General features: G+C 45.5%; 4 protein-coding genes across 4 annotated transcripts; all 4 read left to right on the forward strand.

Annotated features, from left to right (window-relative positions):
* Window positions 1-5945: 5945 nt before the first annotated feature.
* On the forward strand, window positions 5946-10209 carry H6S33_007310 (uncharacterized protein; the record flags this gene model as incomplete). Its single annotated transcript, XM_044838977.1, has 6 exons — window positions 5946-6017; window positions 6092-6910; window positions 6975-7408; window positions 7471-8917; window positions 8973-9343; window positions 9396-10209. The coding sequence occupies 6 exons, from the start codon at window positions 5946-5948 to the stop codon at window positions 10207-10209; spliced, it is 3957 nt and encodes a 1318-aa protein (XP_044688846.1).
* A 1709-nt stretch (window positions 10210-11918) lies between these two features.
* Window positions 11919-12742, forward strand: H6S33_007311 (uncharacterized protein; the record flags this gene model as incomplete). The annotated part of the gene is made up of 3 exons (XM_044838978.1): window positions 11919-12097; window positions 12160-12464; window positions 12531-12742. 3 exons carry the CDS (start codon window positions 11919-11921, stop codon window positions 12740-12742), a joined length of 696 nt encoding a protein of 231 aa, XP_044688847.1.
* Window positions 12743-15145: 2403 nt separating this feature from the next.
* Window positions 15146-15502, forward strand: H6S33_007312 (uncharacterized protein; the record flags this gene model as incomplete). The annotated part of the gene is made up of 1 exon (XM_044838979.1): window positions 15146-15502. One exon carries the CDS (start codon window positions 15146-15148, stop codon window positions 15500-15502), a length of 357 nt encoding a protein of 118 aa, XP_044688848.1.
* A 2412-nt stretch (window positions 15503-17914) lies between these two features.
* H6S33_007313 (uncharacterized protein) lies at window positions 17915-19797 on the forward strand (the record flags this gene model as incomplete). The annotated part of the gene is made up of 4 exons (XM_044838980.1): window positions 17915-17956; window positions 18070-18542; window positions 18616-19565; window positions 19622-19797. 4 exons carry the CDS (start codon window positions 17915-17917, stop codon window positions 19795-19797), a joined length of 1641 nt encoding a protein of 546 aa, XP_044688849.1.
* Between the last annotated feature and the right edge of the window lie 1383 nt (window positions 19798-21180).

Consider the following 21180-nt stretch of genomic DNA (forward strand, 5'->3'; position numbering starts at 1 on the left):
AATTTTCTTTTCTGTGCAATTGTGGATTGAATATGCGCACAATATTGCTCATTTTGACAGCAATCGGTCTCCATGATAAAGGCGCAAAAATTATCAGTGAATTGGTATTAACTATGACGACGTTCGGACAGAACTTCCGAATATTCGGTTAGTACCTGCCCATAATATCCGGACATTCATGAACACATACATCTATGTACTCCAGTCTTCCCCCCCGTTTTTCATGCAGGGGGATGCTCTTGCACGGAGAGAAAGCACCTACATGTATGTATCGTGACGCATTGACTGTTCCCATATCAATTGCAAGATCCGATATATATACTCGCTATCTACCATAAGAACCTGAAAATGCAGGTGCCAATATTGTATGGGGCCAAGACAATTCTCCATACAAATTATCCCTGTCTTCGTCACTTGCATTTTCAGGTTCTTATGGTGGATAGCGCGTATACAGTATGTATTTAATTTCACACACCTTTATTGAGTACCGTAGACCTGGCACTGGGTTTTCGGAGTGCTATCCTTCTATGCATGTAGTTGACGTCAACCAATTCTCCGAACCACTACTTTTCTATATCGATATCTATTCTCCCCTTACTCGCCATGTTGTCTCAACAGTTTCAAATCATGTGCCCCAGAACTCACTTATCTTTTCTTTATGCGCATAATGAAATCCCGGGCTCCTCAAGTAAATATCTGCCACGTTCATATGTATGTAAATCATTCATATTACTTCTTATTCTCCAGTAGAATTAACTGCGTAAAAACCAAAAAATAGACCTTTTACACGCGTTACGAACCTTGTACTTATGTGGTGTGCAGATTGTATGGATGCGCAGACCACTTTGCTCAAGGATCTTTTTTTTTTTTTTCCAAGTCTATGATAGGTGGGAAATCTGAAGATGGTGTGCGAGAGTTGACAGTTGTCTGAGGGGGCTGAGTCTACTAAATAGTGGGGTAAACGTAGTAATAACAACCCCTGATCAGAGCCTCAGTAAGTCCAATATGCGATTGAAGCTAAATTAGATATTCATCAGTAAAAGTTAGGACTCTTCTTTACGCACTCGGTTTCGTATCCTCAACTATGATGTCAGTCTCAGGAGACTCGATCTATAAAGGTGGTTACCACAGATTGTCTGAAACCGTTAGAAAATTACACGATGGCCCAATGTGTTAACGGGATACGCTGCTGGTATCCGAGACTGCATAGACTGTGTCCATATATGAACCACGCCGATAGGGCATCATCCAAAGTCGCGCTGTGGCAGTGCGATTAGTGGAAAGTACATGTATCTAGATATGTACCAATATCAGCGAAATCATGTGCGAACGAACGGGGAGTGGTATGTTAGATGAACCTCGATGGCCGTAGAGGTAGGTACAGCTGTCACTTCATGCACCATAATGGCCAGCGTATGAAGGCTGTGCATTCTTTATCGATGGTTGAAGAGCTAAAGAGTGGGGTGATACAGCATCATGTGGAAATGGCCAATAAGAATATCGAAATAAGCCTGGGATTATACAGAACTATAGATATATGAACTCTACCCTGATTACTAATAAGGAGATAATGGTAAAGCTCCATTTTACTACATGTACTCGGCAAACTAAAGTCCATAGCATACATGTATGATGTAGCTAGGATTCTCAAGGGAAGAGGTGCAAAGTCGTAATTCAAACTATGACTAACTCTTATAGGCTAAGGGTTAGGGTGTTCGACAGTTATCCACGTCTTGGCGAAACAAAGGAGCCAGCTCACAAAGCAGATTTGCGCAATTGCCTCTTGTGCCTCTCAGGCGCCTATTCGAGACTGAGGAAGCTGCATTCCACTACAGTGAGACTACCGCTGTCTTTTAGCTACGTATACACTATGCCAACAAAGTAGAGCGCTTTTGGTGCTGGCATTGTTTGGATTCTGGCCGGACTATGAATACACACATGTGGTGCAGTTTCGATATGCTCCGAGTGATAACTCATGAATAGGTTGCGGTAAGACACCTCTTCCGCATATATATTTTATCTGCCTAAGTACTAGCTGTGTTCATCTAGAATGTGGAACATACATGAATGAATGATGGGACACCATTCAAAAGCGGCGGACGGAGATGGAATCCCATTACCGGGATCGAAGCAAGGGTTGCCGCGCGTCTCATATCAAAACCCTGGTATGGTGGCATGGTGATTAAACTCCACTCAAAAGAATTTTTTTCAGATGTTGCTCATTCTAAATTATGGCCACTCGTAATCTATTTGGAATGACAGTAATATAATGCATGTAATTGATGGGCTCTGCATATTAAATTCCGGCATTGGCATCACGCAGTCGCAATGGGACCAGATGGCATCTCTACAGTATTGTAATCGATAAAAGATCCTCGTAATTGGTATATGAATATATACATGTATGTGTATACGGATACCAATCACTTTTGAGTTATTACCCCCCCCTCCCCTCCAAACACAAAAGCACATGTACACCACTTCTCACACCTAACCCATCACACCCACCTCCTTCCCCGCCGAAAGTTTATTTTTGAAGTTCCAGGGGTTCTTGCAGACGTTCAGCCCGAATTACAACTTATTAAACCTTAATTATTAATTAGAGCCTCAATGAGTTGCCGAAATCCGAGCCAGCATAGGTACATGCTAGAGCTCAATCAAAAGCGGTGGTGTCGTAACCCGGTTCGTACTAACTAACGGTGGTACCTGCATGAGGGATCTCCCTCGCTTGACAAATTTTCCGGTAGATCTGCCTAGACAGCCAGGGGAATTATTTCGTTGGTGTGAAAAACCTTAACAAGTACCAAGATTGCACTAAAAGTTCCTGATACCTACATGTACATGTAATGAGTCATCAACAGGGGAAAACGCTTTACGCGCGTTAGCTAGACGCTAGCAGTGCAACAACACACAGGACCAGTCAGTCTGATCATGGAGAAAACCTTTCGAAACTCGAAGTTAGAGATATACGGCCTAAATGTACGCGTTCCTATTTAAAGCCATCTGTCAGAGAATTCGCGAGTTGAAACACAAAATGTATTCTCAAATCCCCTGGGGCATATCTGACTCATGGGACTGCTCGAGGCGAACAGTCAAGGCAGTCTAGAGTATATCGACAACATGTAGGCGGTATAGCTCCCCTTATATACATGTGGTAGCACTTCTCATATCAGTTAAGATTCCAATGGTCACGATGTCTAAGGTGTAGTCACATACTGCCTTATCTCGCTTGATCGTTCTGAGACGTTTTAATTACGTTGGTGCGCAGTCCATGTTGTTTCAACATTTAGGTGTGTAATTCTCTGAGGTAAGTTAGCGAATAAGCCAAGAACGTAGACAGCACATCAAATATGCACATTGTTTATGGGTGCTATGTACTAAGATGTCCATGTACATGTAGCTTCCCCGCCGAGAAACCACGCCTATCTCATGTATGGTGTGCTGTAATATAAGTGCACCAATGACGATCCCCGGCCTCCGTGGCTCCAATACATAGATGTATACCATTAACCATTGATAAGCACTCTAGATACTTGGGCCTGATCTGATCCTATCACTAAATCCAGGATAAATCTAAAAAGTAATAGTTCTTAGCTCCCGATTCATCAGGAGTCACCGTATACTAGCCCCAACGTGTGGGTACATGTACATGTGCAGTACCGTATGTAAGGTATCAATACCTTTCACCCTCATATGAAGTATATACTTGTAATTATGTCATCTCATAGCGTGGCAAAGCTGCAGCTTCATCAGGCTCGACAGCTCAGGGGTATCATCTTTAAGTTGATCATGAGCGATGATGGCCATATATGCATAAACACATGCAGTCTGTATTAGAGCGTTTTAGCTGTGCCAGTTGAACAGAAAGTTGGACAGGTTGGACAGAAATTCTAACTATTTTAGGCAAAGACTTGCAAGGATCCAGCCAATAAGAGGTGCAGGACTTTCTGTCCAAGTGCTCGACTTTCTGTTCAACTGGCGCAGCTAAAACGCTCTATTGAGTATCATGTATGATGTATTTAGAACACGAAACGAATACTGGCTACTCCAGATCCCTACATAATTGTTTCACTCAATAATCTACAAACTTAATTTCACTTTTAGGTTGCAATTGGCGTGGCACCATCCGCCGTTTTCTTCTAGGATCGATGTATATATCATATTTATGGCAAGAGCCTTGGTAATGCTCCTTTCTGGAAAAAAAACGCAGTAAGGGCTAGCAACGTTACAGAGTAGTAAGCTTGCTCAATCAACTAGGAACTTTAGACTTGAAAGCATCAGTACAGCTTCTAACGCTAAAAGTGTAGTTTAAACGGAAACACGGGGACACGGGGACACGGGGAGACATGTAGATATGGTGAAACATTCTCTAGAATTTGTTTGTTTTATCAAACTGCCTAGTCCTGGTATATAGAATTGATATTATAAGTGACGTAGATTTGAGTGGGTCAATCGCGCAGCGTCCTGCTCACATCCAACCTTAATTGATTTCATGCAGCATAGTCACTACTCTACTGTTGATGCTTGTGCTACCAATTTAAACTAAATCTTTAAGTGAGGGAAGATTACCGAGCGACCGCATACAGCGTACAAAATCCTGATTTATTTACAAGTGATTTTGAATTTGCCTATGGGAAGTTTGTTTGCCTCCACGTGCACGGAGATGGTTCAAAGCAGGATGTTCGCCGTATCATTTGACAGAAATGCGAAGGACGCAAAAAGATCTAGCCATTTAATTTTGCACATCCGGAGGAAAGAGTGATTTATACTTGTTATGTTGTTGGTCTGTTATTCACGATCAACGCAGGTTCATGCTTGCCCCTTTCTTTACCTGACAGAAATGCGGCTATTCACCCCCAACGAGGTGCTTCGGGTCCTTCATACTCTACCTCGCATATATTCATACTCTACTTACCTGGAGAGATTAAGCTCTTTCTCAGCTGGGTCGCGGACGCTACTTATGGTAGGAACGATATTAGATGAGGTTGTTATGTGTTGATAATATCTCTGATTGGGTTGGGGCACCCACACTAACCTACATACATTTATTACAGGGTATGCATTCCCATAATCCATGTGATATAGAGACGGAGAGGGCTCCGCAATTCTTGGCGCCTCATGTGTTTCAACTAGAGAAGAGCGAATTTATTCCTTCCATCACTCACTCTATGTACTGGTATTGGGAGTTCGAATTTGCCATTAGAAGATAAGACGGACGCTTCAGGTGGCCATGGTTGTGGTGTTGATATTTGATGAGGTTACCGTAGTTTTTTTCCCCGTTTTCGGGGCTTGACTCGAACTGTTAAGTACGGAGAGGTGAGACTAGGCCGGGGGGCTGTGCAAGAAGCGTCTGCAACTGCATCCACAATCGAACCAAGACTTTCGGTTAAGTAGCACTGTAGGTACATGTTCAATTGTTTCTCATTTGCTGGTGTCCAGCTCACCTCAAGTGAAAAGAGTAGGGATTTTAGGATCCTTTGTCGTGTGGTGTGTGTGGTCCCATTGTATAATGAACATGAATGCACGTAGAATGTGGGTACTACGAGTTTGTTTATTATATGTACATGTACATGTATGCATAGTAAAACTCAAACCGCCTCTTCTTTCACTCTCTGTCCCGACCTCCCCCTCCCTCTCAAACTACTTCACTTTCACTTGCACCCACAACACAATTCATCGTCACGCTGTACTGGGTGTAACTGCCGTCTTAGACCAGCCACACCTCTATCTAAGCTCTTTGCTGCCTTCTTCAGCCGAACATCTTCCACCGCGAATGCCCTCTATCCCTTTGACACGATTTCAGCAGCGGTAAAGGGAAAGCTGCGAATCATACACCCTTCTTTCTCTCCTTAACTCAGCTCCCATCAAAGAGAATTGTTGCCACCAAGGAGGCCTATAATCGAGGTCGACTGATTTATTTTATCAGCATTGTAGGCCCATACTAAATGGACAAGAGGAACGATCCCCCACGACGGCCATCTGACTCTGACAAGATGTCGGGCAATAATGATATTTCGGTTTGCCACCCACTCTTCTTTACCCTTTATCTCTTTATAAAACTTCTTTGCTAAACGATTGCTCCCTATTATAGCCTGTTACTAAGTCAAGAAATAATTCTGGGTCACAGCCAAAGGACGACAAAACACATCTAAAGGTGCCGACCATAACAGGCCCTCAAACCCGGGGAAACTCGTTAGATAGTCACAGCCCGTCAGATGGCGAAACGCTGGTTCCACCGCTTACTACCACTACTGATGCTAAATCGACACACGAGGATGAGGATCCACTTAAACCTGACGCAGGAAATGAGCATGAATTTGTGGTTGAAGATAATGTGTTTGCATTCTCACCTGGACAACTAGGGAAGTTGTTCAACCCAAAGAGTCATAGTGCATTCAGGGCTTTGGGGGGTATAAAGGGTTTAGAGGTTGGTTTAAGGACAGACAGGGTCACCGGATTGAGTCTAGATGAGACAAAATTGGATGGGCGAATCACCTTTGAACAAGCCGTTCTGTCTGCACAAGGCCCAAACGGGCAGTCCAGAGAACCCACTCTGGTTCCAACAGCTACCAATGATGTCAATACACTCGCTGGTTTACCACAAGATGCCTTTTCAGATAGGACTAGGGTTTTCAGTGACAATCGCCTTCCCGAGAAGAAAATCAAAAGTATTTGGGCATTGATGTGGATTGCATTGATGGATAAGGTCTTGCTGCTACTTTCTGGAGCGGCAGTGATCTCTCTTGCGTTAGGATTGTATCAAACGTTTGGCGGAACTCACCCGGCAGGAGAAGCTAAACTTGATTGGGTCGAGGGTGTTGCTATCATAGTTGCTATCGCCATCGTTGTTATTGTTGGCGCTCTAAATGACTATCAGAAAGAACGTCAATTTGTGAAGCTAAATAAGAAGGTAATTTCAACCTTGCAAAGTCCAATTCGAGCCTCACCAACTAACCACAGTCGTTGATTCGTAGAAAGAAGACCGTATGGTCAAGGTCATCCGGTCTGGAAGATCTCTTCAGATTTCAGTCTATGATTTACTCGTTGGAGATGTCTGCCATCTTGAGCCGGGAGACATGATTCCAGCCGATGGTATATTCATTTCAGGTCACAACGTGAAATGCGACGAATCTTCTGCCACCGGTGAGTCTGATCAAATGAAGAAGGTTTCTGGAGATGAAGTCTTCGCCCAGATGGAGGCTGGCGCTTCAAACTATCATAAGCTGGACTGCTTCATTATCTCTGGCGCCAAAGTCCTGGAAGGCGTAGGCACCTATATGATTACGAGCGTCGGAATTCATAGCAGCTTTGGAAAGACCATGATGGCTCTCAGAGAAGATGCTGAGGCAACACCTTTGCAGATGAAACTGAACAACCTTGCTGAGGCAATCGCCAAACTTGGTGGAGCGTGAGTCTATCTACCAGTCCTAAGAATCTAGTTATAGTTTAATTCTGACTTTTACAAAACAGCTCCGCCCTTTTGCTCTTTATTGTTCTTTTCATTCGTTTCCTTGCACATCTTCCTACCAGCAGCGCGGACGCATCAGAGAAAGGACAACTATTCATGCGGATCCTTATCACAGCTATCACCGTCGTTGTTGTTGCTGTTCCCGAAGGTTTGCCCTTGGCTGTGACTCTTGCTCTAGCGTTTGCGACCACCCGCATGCTGAAAGATAATAATCTTGTCCGTGTATTGCGCGCTTGCGAAACAATGGGTAACGCAACAACCATCTGCTCTGACAAAACGGGGACATTGACCCAGAATAAGATGACTGTCGTTGCTGGTACTTTGGGAACAGCCTGTCGGTTCGGTTCAAAGGCTCCAGCTGCCGGTGAAAAGGCGGTAGAAGAAAAAGTAATGGATGATATTTCAATGGCTGAGTTTGCATCGATGCTGTCTCCTGAAGTTAAGCAACTTCTTTTGGACTCAATTGCCATCAATTCCACCGCTTTTGAAGGAGAGGAGGACGGCAAAAAGACTTTTATTGGATCTAAAACCGAAACTGCACTGCTTGGCTTTGGTCGCGATCATTTAGGAATGGGACCTATTGCCGAAGAGCGCGCCAACTCGGATATTGCGCAGCTTATTCCCTTTGACTCTGGGCGCAAATGTATGGGTGCAGTTGTTAAGTTGAAAGAGGGCGGCTATCGATTGTTTGTTAAGGGAGCATCCGAAATACTTCTGAACAAATGCACTCGTATTGTCGATAAACCTAGCTCAGAAATCAACATCACAAGACTTGATTCGAGGAACATTGAATCTTTGAACCAGGTTATCGCTGCCTATGCAAATCGTTCTCTACGCACTATCGGCATGATTTTCCGCGACTTCCCATCATGGCCACCACCGGACGCACGCACCATGGAAGACGATCCTAGACAGGCTGAATTCGATGACATATTTGACGACATGGTCTTTTTAAGTATTGTGGGAATTCAAGATCCTCTTCGTGATGGTGTTCCGGAGGCGGTTGCTGAGTGTCAGAAGGCTGGTGTCTTTGTTCGTATGGTGACTGGTGACAACTTGATGACCGCAAGGGCAATTGCTGCAGAATGCGGTATCTATACTCCCGGCGGCATTGTTATGGAAGGGCCAAAGTTCAGACAACTGACCAAGGCCGGGATGGATCAAATTATTCCAAGGCTTCAAGTACTCGCTCGGTCCAGCCCGGAGGATAAGAGGATCCTTGTTCGTAGATTGAAGGAATTGGGCGAGACTGTTGCAGTTACTGGTGATGGTACAAACGATGGTCCTGCGTTGAAAATGGCGGATGTTGGGTTCTCTATGGGTATCGCAGGAACTGAAGTTGCTAAAGAGGCATCTTCAATTATTTTAATGGACGACAACTTTTCTAGCATTGTCAAGGCTATCATGTGGGGAAGAGCTGTTAATGACGCTGTGAAGAAATTCTTGCAGGTGCGTACCCGGCTCTTAACTAATTTTCTTACCTCTAAAGCTGACCTCTTCCTAGTTCCAACTTACTGTCAACATCACGGCTGTGCTCCTCACTTTTGTTTCCGCTGTTGCATCTTCGGAACAGACATCCGTTTTGTCCGCTGTGCAGCTGCTTTGGGTCAACTTAATCATGGATACCTTCGCTGCACTAGCGTTAGCTACTGATCCCCCGGCACATAGTATTCTCGACCGTAAACCTGATCCAAAATCAGCTCCATTAATTACTATCAATATGTGGAAAATGATCCTTGGTCAGGCGATCTATCAACTTGTCGTCACCTTCGTGCTCAATTTTGCTGGTGGTCACATACTCGGATATGATCCGGAGCATTTGAACACTCTGGTCTTTAACACTTTCGTTTGGATGCAAATTTTCAACCAGTACAAGTAAGTTGATTTTTCATCATTTTTGACATAATATCATCCTAATATCTTGCAGTAACCGTCGTCTCGACAACAAATTCAACATTTTTGAGGGCATCACCCACAATTGGTTCTTTATCGGAATCAATGTTATCATGGTTGGAGGGCAGGTTATGATTATATTCGTTGGAGGAGCAGCATTCCAAATTAAGCCACTGAATGGTGTACAATGGGGCATTTCGCTCATACTTGGAGCTATTTCTCTTCCGGTTGCAGTCATTATTCGCTTAATTCCAGATGAGTTTGTCGCAAAGATCGTTCCTCGATGGATGAGTCGCAAGGCCGACCCGAATATCTACGTTTCGAATGAAGGTCGGTTCCAGTGGAACCAGGGAATCGAGGATATTCGGGAAGAGCTTTCCTTCCTAAAGATGGTCCGCGGTGGTCGTTTGAATCAACTCAAGTTCCGTCGTCAAAATCTAAAAAACAATCTGTCTCACATCTTCCGCGCCGGGTCAAAACAAGATATACCAACAATCAACACCTCAGAGAATAGCGACGCATCCTTTTCACCCCCATCACCAACCTCGCGCCGCAGAAGATCAAGGTCGAACTCGGCCTTTGCTGCTGCTGCTATGGTGCCGTCAATCGTTGCTGGTAGTATCGGTGGCTGGTCACCGGTTGAGAGACCTGCAGAGACCGTCAAATTTCCTGCTATGCGTGGGTCAGAACTGGAAGCCCGGGAGGGCGGTATATCTGTACACCCGGATACTGATCCGAATGAATTGATCACGAGAGAGAACCCGCCAGTTCCTGGAGCTCCCCAACCTCCAAGCCAACATCCAGAGTTATCGCCTGAGCCTGCTGGTCTGGCGCCTCCAAAAGTGTGATCATTCAACTAATTATTAACGATATTTCTCGCGATTTTCCTTTCAAGTGATATTAGGATACCCACAAGTAGCGAATTCGGAATTGGCAGCTTGAATTGATCGGTACCCGAAAGAAAAAGCAGAGAAAGAATAGAGAACACTTAATTCTTCGGCGAGCCCTTCCACCTACGTTTCATATACATACTAACGCCAATGCGATGTACACAATCATGATCATAATATTCTTTTCGTTGGGTTTTTATCTTTGGTGTTTCTCATTCTTTCTTTGTAATAGTTAGCATTCTCTCTCTAAATTTTATTTCTCTTCCCTTCTTTTACCTCCTAAATTTACTCTATGATGCCGTGTTGTATTATGATTATCCTCAGAAAGATCTTATCCAAGATATTATAATGTTATATTTCAATGAAGAGGCGGATGAAATGTGTTGTGGTTTGGAAACCTGTTATTTTTCTCAAAATCTCAAAGTTATATATATGGCTTAATAATATAAGTATAAACTCGTTACTATATAGGCCAATGGCGAAACCACTACTAGTAATGGCGAACGCTCCTCCATTTTATGGCGGGTGACAGCTGGAAGGGTACTCTGGTTTCAACCTGACAACACTTAACGGCTAGACTTGGAGAGGTGATCGCAGTACTCAAAGTGGCGATAGCAAAACCTTTAATCCTACTATAGTAATATTATCGCCCAGCTTGGTTCCCACTATTCCTAAAACCATCTAGTAGCCCAATTTTTAGGTGTTGAAGCGAAGGTATACCTTTCCAGCTGTCACCCACCAATAGTTTCTGGGCGGTGGAAAACTTGTTTCATCGGCGAATGCGCACTTGGTGGCCAATCAGTGCCTGCAAAACTGCACCCTTTAGCTTAACTCGTTTACGGTCGATTCCTTCCTCTGTTTTCAAGCACTGTGGCGTGGAGCAGTTAGGCAGGTTTTCTTGCAAATCCACAGAAAGTCACGCCCGTCACCCCTCCATCAACAGATCTTTTCTACTTTGGAGCAGATTCTTACTATTTTGGCAGCGTTACAGCCTTGATAACAGCTAGCCTGGTGAATATCTCCGCGCTAAAACTGAGTTGAACGCGGGACAAAGGGATAGCTCTGTAACCGTAAGATTGGTCTTTTCTTTTACCACTTTCCATTGATCCGGCCCGGAAATTGACACTCACGTAGAGTATGTATATACCGTACAAACCAGCACCAATCATGAGCCAAGCCTCGCCTTCGTGTGCACTGCGCAGAGCACCGTGGGGATACATGGGCTCTACGGACGCGAGATGAAGGATGCAATTTCAGAGAGAACTGGTTCGTGCACTTCTGTGAGCCGCCTCGGACCGCAACGGATGAAACCCTCCGTGGAGTCGACACGACGTGTTTTGAATGTACCTGACGAATGACGTCATACAACACTGCACGGACGTTATCCATCTGTTCTTAACCTCACCTCACCTCTTCTAGCATAGATACCCAACGCAAACAATTAGCCAAAGAGAAGTGTGGGGGAGCCCTTTACACATGATTCAGCGACGCCTTCTGCTATTACTGCAGTTGCTAGTGTTGTTTCTGGTGTGCTTACGTTTGGCATCCGTCATTGTGAAGGTTCTGAGAGATACATAAAGCCTTAGCACCCACCTCCTCCAACAATAGTGCTCCGAGCAGTTACAGGCTTGATATCGATTTTGTGAAGAAAGAAAAAGAAGAAGAAAATGAGTAAACACGGATTCACTGCTGTCCCACGCGACTTTAGCGTCGTTCTCAAGGGCCAGAAATATCTTCATGAACCAACCCCCCTCATGGTCAGCGATATCCAAATTCCAGATACACCACTCGCGAAGCGTGTTTTAGAGTATGCAAAATCAGAGTTAAGAGAAGAGACATTCAACCAGTATGTATCCCGTCACATTCCTAGGCAGACAGAGACAGGCGAAGCTAACCGACCGCCCTCAGCTCAATACGCGTCTACTATTACGGACGTGTCATTCAACAACAACAGTTCCCCGATTGGGATCTATCAGCAGAAACCTACTTCCTCACATGCCTTCTCCACGATATCGGAACGACTGAGAAGAACATGTCGGAAACTAAGATGTCATTTGAGTTTTACGGAGGCTTTTTGTCCCACGGATTACTTGTTAAGGATGATGTGAACACGGCCGAGGCAGTCACAGAGGCGATCATTAGGCACCAGGACTTGGGGACTGTAGGGACAATCACTACTTTGGGATTGTTGATTCAGCTGGCGACTGTTTTTGGTATGACACATTCCACATAGGGCGATCTATAAAGTTCAGTGCTTACCGTGCGGGCGGGCGGAATAGATAATATGGGTATCAATCCCGAGTTAGTTCACCGGGGTACTATCGACGACGTGGTAGCGGCATATCCTAGGTTGAAATGGAGCTCATGCTTTTCGGCGACTATTCGGGAGGAGAACAGGCAGAAGCCTTGGGCTCATACTACTGCGCTGGGCGAAGATGACTTCCCGGATGGCGTGTTGAATAACCAGTTGATGGAAAGGTATGAGATCTAATTCCGAGCTTATAGTTAGGGGGAGGGTCCGTAAGATTTTCTATGAGTTATGTATTCGGGTAGTATATGAATAGTGATTAGGGTTGAGCCAATCGGAGATTTTTATAAAATAACTCGGGGCCATCGGACTTTTCTGTCTCACTATTCGGGAATTCTTTCTTGAAAGAGACATACTTGAGTGTGACAGGGTCTACAAGAACCAATTAGCAAGTAGCTATATACGCATTATACTTCCTAGGGTGTCGCAGTAAAGTTACTAGTACAGTTCAAGAAATAGTGGTTCGGGGGACTGTACAGGCTTAGCTGCGGTCGTTATTCAATCTGACGACGTTGCGTGGCTTGGCACTGGTAATCACTGCATCTCACTCGGTCATGAGTCATCATCCTAAAAACAGGAAGGATAGGTCGTTTTGAGGATCGCAAGGTACAGCGATTCACAGGCATTTGGCGAATACACCCATTTGACGAACAGGGGCCACGGCCAATAAGAATCAGGATATCTTAGTCAAACTCGCAGTTTGACTGGTTGCTGGCTGGTTGCTACATACAAATTCGCCAAATGGGTGTATTCGCCAAATGCCTGTGAATCGCTGTACAGAGTCAGAGCATGAGTGAGGAGAAGCACCGTGATTTTGAGACAGCAGCGGACCTGACTCAGTAACACGTAAGGATCTAGGACAGTCAAAATCAGTAGCGCTGAAGCTGATATCTAGACACTTGATTGGCTGGCACCGCATTTTCCTTGCTGTCCCAATGGCTAAGAGCTAATTTACTGCGCCCTCTAAAGTGAATATGGGTCATCCGCTCTTCGCGAGGTGAAGATAGGCACTGGGTGCTGGCGGACAGGGATTCTAAATATGCGGGGGAAAACCTAGCTCCAGAACTTAGTAATTCTTCTAAAAATTCCGATTCGTTGAAGTCCCCAGGCCCATACGTCAACAACCTGTGTTCGTCATTATCCCGTGAATGAATAATGGTATTAAGCCCTTACGGAGTTACAAACACCGAACTAATTGGAACAGTTCTCTGAAAACATTGGAATAAACTGGTCTTGGCATATTTGTTTGTCGTTCACCACATGCAGTTTCGTTGTTTCCTCTAAAATGGCTGCAATATATACCTGCAGATTGTATAACGCATCATTCACGAAACATTTAACCATTACATAGATTATGTAACCTACAGACGAGGCTTTGTTACTTTACGCCTTATTACAATGTAGCCGTAATAGGATGACGAATTTAGGCATTTCGGCTCTTCTATACGTTGGAAGACATCGTACTAGACCTGGATAATAAGAGAAAGTGAGATAGATATATACGTGTAGCCTCGTTCGAAGTGTAGGTACTACTGGTATTCAAAACTTCAGGTAGCATGCGCGGGCTGTGTAGAATTAAGCACCCGTGTGCATACGAAAGCGGATACGTACATCGTCGTACACCAAACAATCACAAACAGGTGTGTAGGGCTTAATTTTACTGATCAGTATATCGGTTACCCGCCAATGTTAGTGCAATGTGTGCTTAAATACGTAAATACGTCATAGCTTCCATCCCACTCATTGACCCAGAGCATCACAATATATCACTCGGTCGGTTTGAGCATTGCAAAATAGAGCTGATGGTATTTATTTAATTTTATTTTATATACTTTCAAATAAAAGATTCTCGTTGAATCTATGTTCTTCATAAAGACTACGTTCAGACTAGAACCGAAGGCCTCACAAACCGACAGCCCAGATTTGAAAGTATTTACATGTCTACAGAGGAAGCAAGAGGATATATGCCTTCGTTTGAAGGGCCAAAGTAAGAAGGATACACGTCGAAGAGACGATAAAGGAATCTAAAGTATTTCTATCACCACATACACCATTTTCAAGTACAATATGTCTGTTTTGATATGCGCATGCGCACTCAAATCTACGGACAAGCCCACGCAGCACGGCCATCTTCCTCCCCTGCGTGTTATGAAGTCTACCAACTGAAAAGGCGTCTGGAGCCCTACTCAAAGGAAACCGTCCTTGGCAACGTGAGGCTGTTTCTAATATTTTACGTACCAAACCTTGGGGATACGACTTGGAGACAAACGAACGTACTCCACCACACAGTCACGGTCACGAACATCGTCATTCATCAAAATAAACCAACAAGAACACCAGTAAGAACTAAAGAAGTTCCTCATCATCTTCTTTCACTCCTCATTCGATATTCTGATAAATTCGATGAATACATTCCCTCAATATCCACCCATTCCTCGATCTTCCTCATCATCTTCTTTCACTCCTCGTTCGATATTCTGATGAATTCGAAGAACCCCTCAATACCCATCCACCCCTTGATCCCCCCCATAACCATCCCCCAAATTCCCAAAAGCATCAACTAACATAAAGGCAACCCAGGCCAAAATGCCTTTCAACATCAGCCCCGGATACATGCATCTCAACCTTGCCTACCTCAACCTCAACCTACGCTTCCAGGAGATCTACCTCTTCATCTACGGCGGCTCTCCACTCGAGGTCGGCAATTATTTATTTTCTCGCCCTTTCACTCGAGGCAGTTTCCATCTACACAGACTGGTCTTCATGATGGACTGTACTCGTTTCATCAATGAAATTTCTGCCACAGTTGCGAGTGGCGAGGCCGACACCGAGGAGACGCACCAGTTCGAGGATTGGGTTAGGAGTCTCTCGGAGAGTGTTCGTACTTTGAATAGGGTGATGGCGAGTACTAGGAGGCTTGGGAGGCTTAGTGGGGATTTTTAGATATGGGTATGGCTGAAAAAAGTGATTAAGAACATGCCCTCTTCTGTTTTGATTGGTCGATTCTTTGGAGAACGTATAGCTAACTGAGCAGAAAATGGGTGCTTGTTCAAAAATTTGTGCTTGAAATGGGAACGTGGAGATATTCGGTTTAGATAGATTGGCGCTTTGGGTCGAGAAGTGTACAGACCAAGCAAGAAATTTTAGCGAATACAGCACTTTAAAAGCTATCTTACTTAGGCGTTCACTAAAGGGACCGTTCGTGAACCCAATCAATACATAACCTACCAAAGCTAGCATAATTATCTCAGGATCGGCCATCACGATCTAGAGTAGTAAGTTCTCCGGTTCACCTTAAATTGCCCAAAGTTTGCGTATCCATACTGTCGTTAGTAGAAATTCGCCGAAGAGACCTTCTTATGATAACTCCAGCGGTGATATCACATGAGTTTGGCCCGAGCCTAAGGGGTTGAATAATCTACATTATACGCCTAGCGAACGGCTCGAGTAACTCAAGGCAAGAATTTTAGTTCAATTGCTTGAGAAGGCCAAATAATTACTCTCAAAAGACAGAAGTTCCATATGCCAGAGGTTTTATATGTATGCCTCGTGGACTTCGCTATTCAAAGAATGTATGTTGGAATCGTCAATAATTAATATTGAACTTAGAATTAACCATATGTATAGAGAACTTGTTATGCATATATCATCTGAATATGGAGCGGCCGTAGGCTTATGGTAGAATTAAGATGTATTCTTTAGACCTGTCAGAAGGCCTTAAAGTTAAAGAGGGCCTTGTGGGAAAGATAGCATTCATTTTACTGAATCGAGCTCGTTGATTCGAGTTTCACGGAGAAAAAGCAACAAAAATGAAAGCGGAGTCTTTGGTGAGAACGAGCTACCAGGTATTGCGATAGGCAGCGAAAGTATGCAAAAGCCAGATATGGCGGTGCAACGACATTGAAAAGAAGTACGTGGTTCGAAATCCACAAGCTGTCAAGACAGTTAGGTTCATGATAGTTAGTTAGTTGTCCTCATATCAACCTATCATTGTCACCCTGCAGATTAGTATATCGCCTGTTTCGGTGCAGATTGAAAGGCCTCTGCCAATGGACGTCGTCCTCGAAATCCTAGGTTGCGAAATTTCTTCTTCGATGAACATAGATAGATAGACGCCGGTGATGTCACGCCGCAGTGGTGTGATATTAGAAGCCGGCGATATTTCCTATAGCTATCCCCTATCCGCGGCGCAGTGAATCCTTGATGATCATGTAGAAAACTTTTCCATTCACTCGATCGCCTACTTCTAGAGTTCCATCGGAGTAATTAGTATGAGAGCGCCAATTTCAACTTTCACCAAAGCCAAGAGTTCCTGCTCTACTATTTCGCCCGTAGATTTTTCAAATGCGGTTAGCCTTGGTAAATATTTCGTATCTAGAGTGGATAGATCCTGGAGGGTTGGTAGGGTCAGGGTTGTTCACCCCTCCTCCGCAACGGCGGTTAACGACTGTTTTATCTACCTCGCTTCTCTACACGGCATCATGAAGATAGAAATTCGTAATGTGAATTGAAGATACAATCTAACGGGACCTCTTTCGAGGCAATGGGAGGAGCAACTGAACGACAATTCGGCCTTGACTCCGACCCTGAGCCCTCAATCTTCCGAGGGCAGAGGTGATAAGCTGATAGCTAATAACAGCGGTACCTGAATTAAAAACAGAGTCTGATAGTTGCAGGGACCACCACCACCACTATCGTCGATGTGCATGTGGTGTTTCTCTGCTTGTTTCCCACCCATTCCCCTAAGTGCAGTTGCTTCCCCCGCGCTGTTCCCCTAAGTGCAGGTGACTTCGGGCACATCCCCTAAGTGCAGTTGCTACCGTGGTGATGCCGTGCCCGACTCCCCTAAGTGCAGTTGCTCCCGAAGCTTGATTCCGGCAAGCCGCTAGTAACCGATGGACCCCGCGCTGTAGCAATAAAAAGCCCCATCAGCTACACACACACAAGCCAATTGCTCACGATATTGCACATTTCGGTTCTTCGGTTGTTTCCCTTTCTTACTTCTCTGTCTTATTATTTCCTTGCGCGTGTGACAGACAGACCAGCCAGTAGCAGCTTGATTTTCTTGTCTTTTCTCCGCATCTAGCTGTAGAATTGCGTAATTGCACGCGTGCCAGCTTGCTTCTCTCTTTCGTTTCCCCTCAGGAGACTTTCGTAAGCTCTAGTTGTTCTTAAAAGCTATATAAAGCTACGTCAACCCACCAATACCCCACGATGTTTGCCAGATCAGTTTCATCTACGAGATCACTTAGTTCAGCTGTACTGCTTGCTCCCAGTAGATCTTTGCTATCATCGTCAGCCCATCGTTCCCGACTCGCATCCATCTCGAAGATCACAGCTATAAGAAAAGCAACAATGGCTTCCTTCAAAGTACCCAAGGTCGAGAACGAACCCAATGTAAGGCTCTGCTTCTACCACTGCCATCCAATCCAATTAAATCCATCCTTGTAGACGAGCAATTGGACGTAGCTTCATGCTTAGACAAATAAGAAACTAACAATCCTGCATAGAGGCACTACGCCAAAGGCTCAGCTGAGCGTGCTGGCCTCGATGCCGCCATCTCATCCCTCCGCTCAAAAGCCCCAATCACCGTCCCTCTCTTCATAAACTCCCAAACCATCACCACCGAGTCCGTATCCCCGCAGAACATCCCCTCAGCCCACGGGACCACCCTCGCCTCCTCATCACAGGCGTCCCCAGCTCAGGTCAACCAGGCCATTGAGGCTGCTCTTGCTGCCAAGCCGCAGTGGGAGAGCTTGCCGTTTGTGGACCGTGCGGCCATATTCCTCAAGGCCGCAGACCTGATTGCGGGGAAATACAGATATGAGCTTATGGCTGCTACCATCCTGGGGCAGGGCAAGAATGCATGGCAGGCGGAGATCGACGCGGCGGCGGAGTTGATAGATTTCTTGAGGTTTAATGTTGCGTATGCTGAAGAGCTCTACGCCCAGCAACCACCCAAGAACGGTGCTGGTATCTGGAAGTATGGATTACCCCACCATGGCCCCACATTAGATATAATTAGACTATAGGCTAACCCCAACCCTAACCAATAGCCGCGTTGAATACCGCGCCCTCGAAGGCTTCGTCTACGCCATCACGCCCTTCAACTTCACCGCCATTGGCGGCAACCTCGCCGCCGCCCCCGCGCTCATGGGCAACGTCGTCATCTGGAAACCCTCCCCCAACGCCGTCTACAGCAACCACCTCATCCAGCAGATCTTTCTCGAAGCCGGTCTTCCCCCCAACGTCATCCAGTTCGTCCCCGGCGACGCCGAACAGGTCACCAAGACCGTCCTCGCACACAAGGAGTTCGCCGCCCTTCACTACACGGGCTCCACGGCCGTCTTCCGCCATCTGTATGGCAAGATTGCCGAAGGCGTGGTTGAGGGCCGCTTTAGAAGCTACCCTAGAATCGTCGGGGAGACGGGAGGGAAGAATTTCCATGTGGTGCATCCGTCGGCGGACTTGAGGAATGCGGTGGTGCAGACGGTGCGCGGGGCGTTTGAGTATCAGGGACAGAAGTGCTCGGCGACGTCGAGGGCGTATATTCCCCAGTCGCTTGCGAAGGAGTTCCTGGCGTCCATGAAGAAGGAGGTTGAAGACCTCAAGGTCGGTGCTCCCGATGAGGGGTTCGACAACTTCATTGGCCCCGTGATTCACCGTGCGTCGTTCGATAAGCTGAAGAGCTGCATCGACGCCGCCAACAAGGACTCGTCGCTCGAGTGTCTGACGGGGGGCAAATATGATGATAGTAAGGGGTTCTATATCTACCCCACCGTATATGTCGCGAAAGACCCGAAGCATGAGTTGTTTGACAAGGAGCTGTTTGGGCCCGTTTTGGTGGTCTATGTGTACCCCGATGCAGAGTTCGAGCAGACATTGAAGCTGGTTGATGAGTCGGGTGGTGGATACGCTTTGACTGGAAGTGTATTTGCGAATGATCGTATTGCAATCAGGGTTGCGGAGAACAGCCTGAAGAACTCTTCAGGAAACTTCTACATTAGTAAGTCCTCTATTCTAGTGCCCCATTGAGACAGCCATCTAACGTTTTAACCACAGACTGCAAATCCACCGGCGCCGTTGTAGGACAGCAACCATTCGGTGGTGCGAGGGCAAGTGGAACAAACGATAAGGCAGGCAGCATGAGTCTCTTGACGAGATTCGTCAGTGCTAGATCTATCAAGGAGGAGTTTGTGCCCACGGACAAGGTCATCTACCCTAGTAATGAGGTTTAGTTGGCGTGAGGTTGTGGGTTGTATTTAAAGTGGGAGCTGGGAAAAGTTCGGTGCTTTGTGTAAATAGTTTTTATTGAGGTTCATCTTTTTTTCTGGTGACGGTTTATGATTGCTTTATGCGCGTTCTCTCAGCAAAACGATCTCCCATGGCAATTCAATTCAGAAAGATACTGACAGATCAACCCGCCAGAAAGCTAACTCTGTATTTGTATAGATTCTAATTATAATGGCTTGGCATATATCTGTCTTGTAGTAGTAAACTTATACTGACTTTAACACAGCTACTAACTCCGCTCAAGGGCTCGATCTTTCGATAAACTAAATAAGTCCCTCCTCACACCCCACCAGACCGCCACGATATTCTCTCAGAGGGACCCACCTTATGCAAGAACAGAACTAGTCTCAAGAAGTAGCCTCAGATAGTATCTACTTGTCCCCATCGGAGTCGAACTACTTATATCCTCGTATTAATCCTATTTTGAACAGGCCACTCCACCTACCAGGGCTTCCAGGAAAGATATAGAGCTGGGCAAGGGGTTTTAACAGCCGTTTCTGAAGGTCGCTCATATGACAGACCACCGCGGATTAGAAGCCCCAGAGTGACACCTCTCACAGGCTAAGAAAAATATATACGTAGAGGGGCTTCCAGAGGTTGATATAGTCCGCGAGTTACACGGTCCGGACCGGTCCACTAGATGGTCGTTCCAGTCCGGAATCAATATTCTCTGTAAATAGTCGGTCCAGTCCATGTCTGAAAATGGACCGGTCCACCAAGTAATATTTGGTCCATTCACAAAGCCCTTTTCTGCCTACAATATCAAGGTGGTTTGGTGGAGAAAAAGTGAGTCTAAGGAAGTTTCGAGTGGAGGAGGCCTGAAAAGATAAATAAATGGATTTCGTTACTATCATTTGTCTAAGGTTGAGTTATGCGGTCCTGACCGGTCCGTCATGATTTGGTCCAGTCCAGTCCGGTCCAGGATTTTCCAAAATGGTCTGGTCCAGTTCGAAGCAGTTTTTTGGACCGGTCCTGACCATTTCAACCTCTGCCCGGGCTTCCAGAGATCTCCCTCACTCGGGCTTCTCCCCGCGACATGGCTCCTAGAGATAGAAAGAACGTGATAACTACAACAGACAGGAGCACAAGGACATTTGTCACGGCGTGATGGCGTGACCATTTCCACTGGGAATGTACGGAATGAAGGGAGATAGAAATAAGGGTTCACTCTTTTGCCGGACTGCTTTCAATAGCGCGTATCATTGCTGTTCGTGGGTTTGCGGGGTGTCAATGATGGGCAGGTTGAACAGTGATGGCCATGCGTAGGTACAGAAATCTTGAGTTAACTACGCAGCCGAAATAGATTCTTGGGTCCGAATATATATATA

The sequence above is a fragment of the Morchella sextelata genome (genome assembly GCF_020137385.1).
Source record: "Morchella sextelata strain SCLS chromosome Unknown scls_23, whole genome shotgun sequence".
Lineage (NCBI taxonomy): Eukaryota > Fungi > Ascomycota > Pezizomycetes > Pezizales > Morchellaceae > Morchella > Morchella sextelata.